Source organism: Acomys russatus, chromosome 2, assembly GCF_903995435.1.
Source record: "Acomys russatus chromosome 2, mAcoRus1.1, whole genome shotgun sequence".
In the NCBI taxonomy this organism is placed as follows: domain Eukaryota; kingdom Metazoa; phylum Chordata; class Mammalia; order Rodentia; family Muridae; genus Acomys; species Acomys russatus.
In genome coordinates, this window is record NC_067138.1 from 63189279 (window position 1) to 63199017 (window position 9739).

The window sequence follows — 9739 nt, forward strand, 5'->3', positions numbered from 1 at the left end:
TCACATCCCAAAACCAATCCTCAGTTCTACTGGTTCCTTTGCTGAGACTAGCTTGACAAAATAAGCATGCAGGGCAAGGTTCCAAGATGGCAGAGCCCAGCCAAATCTGAGTGACAGGAGCACAGCACCTGCTTGGCCACCAAACAATTGTGAATCTGATTGTGATTCTGTAAAGCCAGGGCCTGTTCACTGCCCATATGTCTTCATAATGCCAAACCCTGCTCGAAATCTCCCCGATTTAAACATCCCACCTGTGATACAGCCAGCAGAGAGGTGAAGCTGTAAGGTGGGGTCCCAACCCCCCTCATTCACCATCCCAAAGAGGCCAGTTGGAAACCCAAGCAACATTCAGTGTAGAGCCTTCTCACTGCTGACTCCAGGCAGGTAAAACCTGCCTGTCTCACTTGGGACAAGGCCAGCACAGGTGAGTTGTACTCAGGCTCTCACCCACATCTGCCAACCCAAGGAGGCCTGTGCAGGCCGAGCAACATTCAGCTTTGAACCTTCTCTGCCCTCTCCCAAACTTCCTGGACATCAGAGAGCACCAGGCCTGTCACCAGAGACAATCAGATAGCTGGAGGTCAGAGCAAGCACACACCCAACAACACCCAGGGCCATATGTCACCACTCAAAAACAGCTGTCCTACTACTGCAAGACCTGAAGCACAAGAAATAATTTTAAATCCAAGGTTATGAAAATAATAGAGGTCTTAAAGGAGGAAAATCAATCCCTCAAAGAAATACATGAAAATACAATCAAACAGATAAAGGAATTGAATAAATCCTTTAAAGAACTACAGGAAAATACAATCAAATGGGGGAAATCAATGAATGAATAAAACTGTTCTCAAGACCTAACAATTGAATTAGAAGCAATAAAGAAAACACAACTGAGGTGATTCTGGAGATGGAAAACCTATGGAAGAGAACAAGAACTGCAGCCATAAGCATCACCAACAGAATACAAGAAATGGAAGAAAGAATCTCAAGTGTAGAAGACATGGTTGAATAAATTGATACATCAGTCAAAGAAGATGTTAAAACTAAAAAGGCCCTGACACAAAACACCCAAGAAATCTGGGATCCTATGAAAAGACAAAACCTAAGAATAATAGAATAGAAGAAGGAAACAAATCCCAGTACCAAGGCCCAAAAAATATTTACAACAAAACCATAGAAGAAAACTTCCCCAACCTGAAGAAAGTGATGCCTGTAAACACATAAGAAGCATACAGAACTCAAAATAGATTGGACCAGAAAAGAAAATCCTCCTACCACCTAATAATCAAAACAGTAAATGTACAGAACAAAGAAAGAATATTATAAGTTGCAAGGGGAAAATGCCAACACACATATAAAGACAAACATATCAGAATTACATCTGACTCCTCAACATATACTTCAAAAGCCAGAAAGGCCTGGGCAGATGACATGGAGACACTAAAAGACCACACTAAAAGATGGCAGCCTAGACTACTATACCCAGAAAAACCTTCAATCATTATAGATGGAGAAAACAAGATGTTCCATGACAAAACCAAGTTTAAACAGTACCTGCAACAGACCCAGCCCTACACAAGATACTAGAAGGAAATCTCTAGCCCACGAAGGCTAACTATAACCAGAAAAACAGAGAAAATAAATAACCACAATCCAAAAATCTAAAAGGAAGGAAGCACACACACAATGCACTCTACCATCACCAGTATTAAAGTTATAGGAATTAATGACCACTGGTCATTAATATCTCTCAATATCAATGACCTCAACTCCCCAATAAAAAGACACAGGCTAACAGAATAGATGTGAAAACATCATTCTGCTGCATACAAGAAAAAAATACCTCAGCAATAAAGATAGACATTACCTCAGAGTAAAGAGTTAGAAAAAGGTTTTCCAAGCAAATGTACCCAAGAAGCAAGCTGGAATAGCCACTCTAGTATCTAATAAGATAGACTTTCAAATAAAACTAATCAAAAGAGATGGGGAAGGAAACTTCATATTCATCAAAGGAAAAATACACCAAAATGACATCTCAATTCCGAGTATCTATGCCCCCAAAATAAGGGCAACAACACTTGTAAGAGAAACATTACTAAAGGTTAAATCTCACATTAAACTCATACATTAATAATGGGAGACTTCAACACTCCACTTTCAGCAATGGAAAGATCATTGGCACAGAAATTAAACAGAAAAATAATGGAACTAACTGAGGTCATGAATAAAATGGACCTAACAGATATCTACAGAACATTTCACCCAAATGAAGGAGAGATAAACCTGTTTTTTAGGATTCCAAGTGCGGGATCGAAATGGTCTCATGAGAGAACAGGTGAGGTTAATTCACTAGAAGAAAAACCACCTCGTGCAGGAGCTTAATTGTTGCCAGCTGAAAAGATCCTGTGAACAGACTCTGGGAGGAGATATATGAGCCCAGAACTGGAGGCGGGGCATTTTTGGAGACTTGGGATAGTTTTGGCTGTTCATCGCTGCACTTCAAGATGCTCCTAGAGAGAACCGCTCAAGGGAAGGCTTCGGGGCTCTGGCTCCTGCTGAGGTTCTGGGTTCTGGTTACCCCAGGTTCCAGCAGAAGAAATCCTGTGGCTCACGCCCGGAGAATCATTCCTCAGAACTGATATCCATAAGGTTTTGTTATTGTGTCCATTAATCCTCATTTCCTATTGTTTTGGTTAGTTGGATTATAAGTGATGTAGGCTCAGTCACTAAGCTTTTAATAAAATATATTGGTTAAGAAAATTGAGCCTACAGCCAAACATAAAAGAACATACCTTCTTCTCAGTACCTCACAGAACATACTTGGTCACATAGCAAACCTCAACAAATACAAGAATATTAAAATAACCTCTTGCACCATATCAGACACCCATGGATTAAAGCTGGAACTCAACAACAACAGAAAGCCTACAAATTCATGGAAACTAAACAACTCCCTACTCAGTGACCACTGAGTCCGGGATGAAATAAAGGAAAAATAAAAAAGACTTTCTAGAATTCAATGAAAATTAAGGCACAACATACCCAAACTTATGGGACACAATGAAAGCAGTGCTAAGATGAAAGGTCTTATCATTAAGTACCTTCATAAAGAAATTGGGGAGAGCCAGTACTAGCAACTTAACAGCACACCTGAAAGCTCTAGAACAAAAAGAAGCAAACACACCAATGAGGAGTAGACAACAGGAAATAATTAAACTCGAACCTGAAATCAATAAATAAGAAACAAGAGAACAATGCAAAGAAGAGCTGGTTCTTTGAGAAAAATCAACAAGATTGACAAACCCTTAGCCAAACTAAAAGGCAGAGAGAGAGAGAGAGAGAGAGAGAGAGAGAGAGAGAGAGAGAGAGAGAGAGAGAGAGAGAGAGAGAGAGAGAGAATATACAAATCAACAAAATCAGAAATAAAAAGGGGGGCATAACAGACACAGGAAATCCAAGGGGTCATTAGGTCTTACTTCAAAAGCCTGTACTCCACAAAATTGGAAAACTTAAAAGAAATGTAGAATTTTCTTGATAGATTTCACTTACCAAAGTTAAATCAAGATCATGTAAACAGTTTAAACAGTCCTATAACCCCTAAGGAAATAGAAGCAGTCTTCAAAGGTCTCCCAACCAAAAGAAGCCCAGGTCCAGATGGTTTTAGCACAAAAATCTACCAAACATAGAAAGAAGAGCTAATACTCCTCAAATTATTCCACAATATAGAAACAGAAGCAATATTCCTTTTGGAGTTTTTTGTTTTTGTTTTTGTTTTTTTTGTTTTGTTTTGTTTTGTTTTGTTTTGTTTCTCATGTCAGGACTCTTTCATTTTATTTTTATATTTCCCTCTCTCTTTTTACCCTACAAGTCCTTGCATATATATTATGACTTCCAGTTTATTTTTTTATGGAATTTCTGAGTGTGCAAGCAAATGAATGGATCTGTTTCTTGTGCCTTCTCTTGGGCTCTTTTCCTTGTATTTGTTTGCTTTGTCCAATTCTGATGTGTTAGTTTCTGCTCTTTATCTTACTATATTTTATTTTCTCATAGTCCCATAGAAACCTGTTTGCTCGCTAATGAAAGGGGCTGGATGTGGAGAGCAGCAGATCTAGGGAAGAGCTGGGAGGAGCAGGGGGAGGGGAACTGTAATCATAATGTATTGCATGGGAAAAATAGTCTCTTTTACGTAAAGGAAACAAAAAGAAATTGCCAAATGTGGCCATCTAAATATATGGTGCAAACTTTTCTTTTCCCATAAAGCTACATGAATTTTGCTCTATCCACACAGAAAACAAGCAGCTCTTAAAGTGCCACTGAAATCCTAGTAATGCTCAGTGGGTCACACAGGAAAGAGAGCGTGAACGTGGAAAGGGAACCTGTTGAGAAGGACATTTCAGCAGGAGAAGGAGCAAACATGAGACAAAGCAGTTGGGGATGAGAATGGCTAAAATCCATTAAACACACGTATGAAACTGTCAAAGAATGGTAAGTAAATAAATCTTTAAAATATGAATGCGCATACATATAAATGCCTTGGAAGCAATTTTGGATGAAATAATCAAGCGCATAAAAATAGATATTAAATATGGAATAGTTGAAGATATGTATTAAATATGGATCCGGAAGAGTGTCTCTATAAGTCACCAGATCTATTAAACATAAAAGCCACATAATTTATTTACAAATTATACATACATATATTATGTAAAAATCTCTCCATATTTCAACAGTTTATAGTATTGGGTTATCTTGTAACAGATATGGCCTTTAGAATCATATAATATATGTGAAAAATTAAAGTAGTGATGATACAAAAATAGACATAAAATTTGACAAAGAGATCAAACAAGATAAGAGCTGGAAGCAGTGCATTAAATTTGACTTACTAGCACTGTTCAGAGCTAGCTTATGTTGAGTTGAAGAATCATTGGGTTGAAGAAGTGGATAGTGGCCTCAGGCTTAATTTCAAGCAGATTTGGGTTTTAAAAAAAAAAAAAAAAAATATATAAGCAGTTAGAAAAGCCTATTGTTTGGTTGACACTGTTTTTATTATTTTAGAATAACGATGATAGACTATTTGTAGATCAAGTGAGTAACAAGTAGAGGATACACACAGCATTGATGATAATTACTGTCTAAACTTCCCTGAATGGTGTCTTATTCATCTATTTACTTGTCTTCTAGTCTTGTGCCTAAAAGCAACCTTTTTTAAAGATTTATTTATTTATTATGTATACAGTGCTCTGCCTGCTTGTACCCCTGCAGGTAAGAAGAGGGCATCAGATCACATTATAGATGGCTGTGAGCCACCATATTGTTGCTGGGAATTGAACTCAGGACCTCTGGAAGAGCAGTTAGTGCTCTTAACCACTGAGCCATCTATTTAGCCCCTAAAAGCAACTTTAACTTTACTCCCATTAATTGGTCTTCCTTAAGAGTGGTTCTGTAAAATTCCACACTCACTTCTTTTGCTCAAGCAACTAAACAATTCCTTGACTAAATTAGAAAACATTTAGAACATCATGTCAGTACATGGCCACATCTGAACATTCCTGATCTCTTCTAGAATATCATGCCAGGAAATCGGTTACACATCCATGTTCGTGTGTGTGTGTGTGTGTGTGTGTGTGTGTGTGTGTGTGTGTGTGTTCCCCATTCTTTTATTTATGACACGGTACCTGGTGAGAAATTCCATAGTCATAAAACCTACCTGCATCATATCTAACCTTACTCAGGAAGTTAAGTTTACAAAAGGGTGAAAAACGTGTTCTTTAATTTACAAGATCTTCTAGAATACTTTATAATTTCAAAGATAAAATGTTATTTTCATGCTATAAATCTGAAACACATCAATTTTGTAAAGAAAATGTTATCTCTATGGAAACAGAAAGGAAAATATTCCAGGCTTTCACAAAGAGTCTTTTCTGGAAAATTAATGTTAATGTCAAATCTGTCTCTCTTTATTTCCCAACTGTCTTCAGATCTTCTTCTAGCTTAGGCCTCTTCTATGGACAGGGATTAAGCAGCATTTTGGATCCACATCAGTCATATTAGATATGCTACTGCGATACATTGGTTTAAGATGTCACCACTAGAAACCTGGAAGGATAGTGGCAAGTACTAACCAAAGACTGGCCTCCCCTGCCTCCCCTGCCTCCCTGCCTCCCTGCCTCCCTGCCTTCCTCTCTCCCTGCCTCCCTGCCTCCCTGCCTTCCTCTCTCCCTGCCTCCTGGCCTCCCTGCCTCCTTGCCTTCCTGCTTCCCTGCCTTCCTCTCTCCCTGCCTCCCTGCCTCCCTGCCTCCCTGCCTCCCTGCCTCCCTGCCTCCCTGCCTCCCTGCCTCCCTGCCTCCCTGCCTCCCTGCCTCCCTGCCTTCCTCTCTCCCTGCCTCCTGGCCTCCCTGCCTCCTTGCCTCCCTGCCTCCCTGCCTTCCTCTCTCCCTGTCTCCCTGCCTCCCTGCCTTCCTCTCTCCCTGTCTCCCTGCCTCCCTGCCTTCCTCTCTCCCTGTCTCCCTGCCTTCCTCTCCCCCTCTCACTATATGCCTGTCTCCATCTACCCCACTTCTCTTTTATAAAAATCTCACATTCTGCAACAACTCATCTGACTATACTCCCATGTTAGGTAGAAGCATTGCTAAAAACTCAACCAAATCATTCTCAATGACCTTTTAAAACAGAAGCCCCCCGAGTACTCAAATACTGTGTTTGTCATACTAAAGTGTGTCAGAATTACACTCAGACATATGTCCAGCAATTTTGAACACATGAACATATCAAAAGGAAGGACAAGCCATTCTATTAAAAAAAACATGATCTTACAACTTTGTGAGAAAAACTTTCTTTGTTCACTACTGGAAATATAAATTCATACTTTCATGGATTCTTCTTTAATTAATTTTCTATCAAAATGTATAAATGTGATGTTTAAAAGCTGTATCTTGGAGCTGGAGAGGTGGCTCAGAGGTTAAGAGCACAGTCTCCTCTTCCAAAGGCCTCGAATTCCATTCTCAGCAACCACATGGTGGCTAATAACCACCTGTTGAGATCTGGTGCCTTCTTGTGGTGGGCAGAACACTGTATAAGTAATTAAAGAATTTTTTTAAGTAAGAGCTGTATCTATCATCCCAGAGAGTTGCTGTTAAAGCCATGTGGTGGTTGGTTTACTGCAGAGATATCAAAGATGGCCTGTGGTGAAACAGAGTGCCTAATTTGTAGGATTCTTAGAGGTAGAATATCATAAGCTGATGTATGGAACTATGTTTCTTTATTATATATAGCCAGTGGTGTTGAATGGCCTCTGACCTTGCTAGGAGATTTAATCTATAAATAACTATAATGGAAACTAAAAGTAATTAAATATAAGTCATAACTGCTTCATAGTCCTTACTCTAAATTTAAAAAGGAAACTTTAAAACATTAAATGAATGTACACAGCCAAAGATTCTAAATTTATCCTGAGTTCATTATAAAGAATGTTTGTGCCCAACATCCTTTGAATTTACTGATTCATTCAAAATACACTGTGATGACCTAAGCAGACATCATAGAATACAATGTTTTATTGAACAGACTCTGACACTAATCTTGGGTGGGAAATTATGAGTGTACTTCAATTAGAATCAAGCTTTCTTACCTGTCTAACAACTTTTGTGTCTCTACTCTCTCACAAAAAAAAAAAAATCTACTTCAAAAGATAAGGCATAAATCCCAGTATCCTCATTAACAATCTAGCATTTGGGAAAGCACTACAATTTCCTCAGGCCTGAAAAGCGACCCGGCCTCTTAGAAATGGGAGCTGGTATGATCTCTATCCAATGAAATATATAAATGTTCTTATCAGACCCAGTAAGCTAGCTTTTAAGTTTACAATTATCATCATAATTATTTGTGTATTTACATGATGTCAGATTCACCCATGGCACAGCACAAATGTGGAGGCCAGGCGGCAATGTTGTGAGTCACTGTTTCCACTTTTATATGGATCTAGGAAACACACTCAGGTTGCCAAGTTTGCAAGACAAGTGAGTTTACCCACTGGGTAGTTTCTTGGCCTTAGTAAGATAATTTTTAAACCCATATTTTAGTTTTGTACATTTGTTATGCTAAATCTAACATATAAAGCTGAAATAACATTTTTAAAGAACATATTCACTGGTTGTAGGGACTGTACCCATAAATCCTATTTATCTGTTTCCTTTATAGCCCCAACTCCCAGCATCCTTAGAGCACCACAGGAAAAAATTAAATGATACAAAAAGATACAGCATTTGGTGACTTTAAAAACATGAGATTAATATACTATAATAGAAAACACTCCAGGGGAAAATACTGATAAAGTACTTTCAGATTCTTCTGTTTTGCATTTTTCACAACATAGACTTGTTTATATTGAAAGATTTGAAGAACAATTGCTTATAAAAATAATGTCCATTAAAATGCCGTATATACCCAATTCTAATATTATAAAATAAAATATGCAGAACTATGAATATGCACAATATGTCAAAAAGTGGTTATGTCTCAATGTTATGTTACTTTGAGGTTTTTTTCTATTCGTTCTAGAATCTTTAAAATTCTCTATAAACATGCTATAATTTTGAAATGCTGTATCTCATTATAAAAATGAGAACACAAGGCATAAAAAGGCAAATAAGAAAGTAAAGTAATTAAACTCCCAATCTGAGTTTTGAAATTCAGCAGTGTGCAACACATTGACCATTCATTTGCCTAAGACCCTTCTCTTCAAATTTATTATGGCCTCCTTCACATCTTTGTTTCTGAGGCTATAGATTAAAGGATTCATCAAGGGAGTCATCACCCCATAGAACATGGATATAAGTTTGTCTGTAGCATCCAAGTCATCTACAGTGAGCGTGTCTCTAGACTTGGGTTTCATGTACATGAACAGGATGGTCCCATAGAAGATTATCACCACAGTCAAGTGGGCTGAGCAGGTAGAAAAGGCTTTCCTTCTCCCCTCAGCAGAGCGAATTTTGAGAATGCTGGAAATGATTAATGAGTACGAGATGACAATGAGGAGCAGTGGCATCAAAGTGAACAAAGTTGTGGCCACAACCATGATGAATTCATTGCCTGAGATGTCAGTGCAAGCCATCTTCATGACAGCCAGGATTTCACAGAGAAAATGATTGATGACTTTGCCACAGAAAGGCAGTCGCATCACAAATGCAGTTTGTACTGCAGAGTTGGCAATGCCTGAAAACCAGGACCCAGATGCCATAGCCACATAGGAATTCTTGCTCATGATGATAGGGTACCTCAAAGGGTTGCAGATAGCCACGTAGCGGTCAAAGGCCATCATGCCCAGGAGCACACACTCTGTTGTCCCCATGGCTAAGCCAAGAAACATCTGCACTGCACAGCCCAGAAAGGAAATAGTTTTTCTTTCTGAGAGAAATCTTACCAGGGCGAAGGGAATAGAAGACGTAGTGAAGCAGATGTCCAGGAAAGACAGGTTCCCCAGGAAGAAGTACATAGGGGTATGAAGGTGAGAGTCAAAAATGCTGATTATTATAAGAGTGCCATTGCCTGCTAAGATGACTACATACATCATTAAGATGAGCACAAAAAAGAGATGCTCAAGCCCTGGGTAACCAGAAAGGCCTTTCAGGAAAAATTCCTCCAAATGAGTTTGGTTTTTCCATTCCATTGTTCTGCCTCTTGTTTACTTTACCTGTAAGAATTTAAAAAAAAAAAAAAAAGTAAATCGCATATTCTATAC

The 9739-nt window shown here is 38.7% G+C and overlaps 1 protein-coding gene across 1 annotated transcript; it reads right to left on the bottom strand.

Moving 5' to 3' along the window:
- Nucleotides 1-8716: 8716 nt before the first annotated feature.
- On the bottom strand, nt 8717-9667 carry LOC127206997 (olfactory receptor 13C9-like). Its single transcript, XM_051166293.1, has one exon. It carries the CDS (start codon nt 9665-9667, stop codon nt 8717-8719), a length of 951 nt encoding a protein of 316 aa, XP_051022250.1.
- Between the last annotated feature and the right edge of the window lie 72 nt (nt 9668-9739).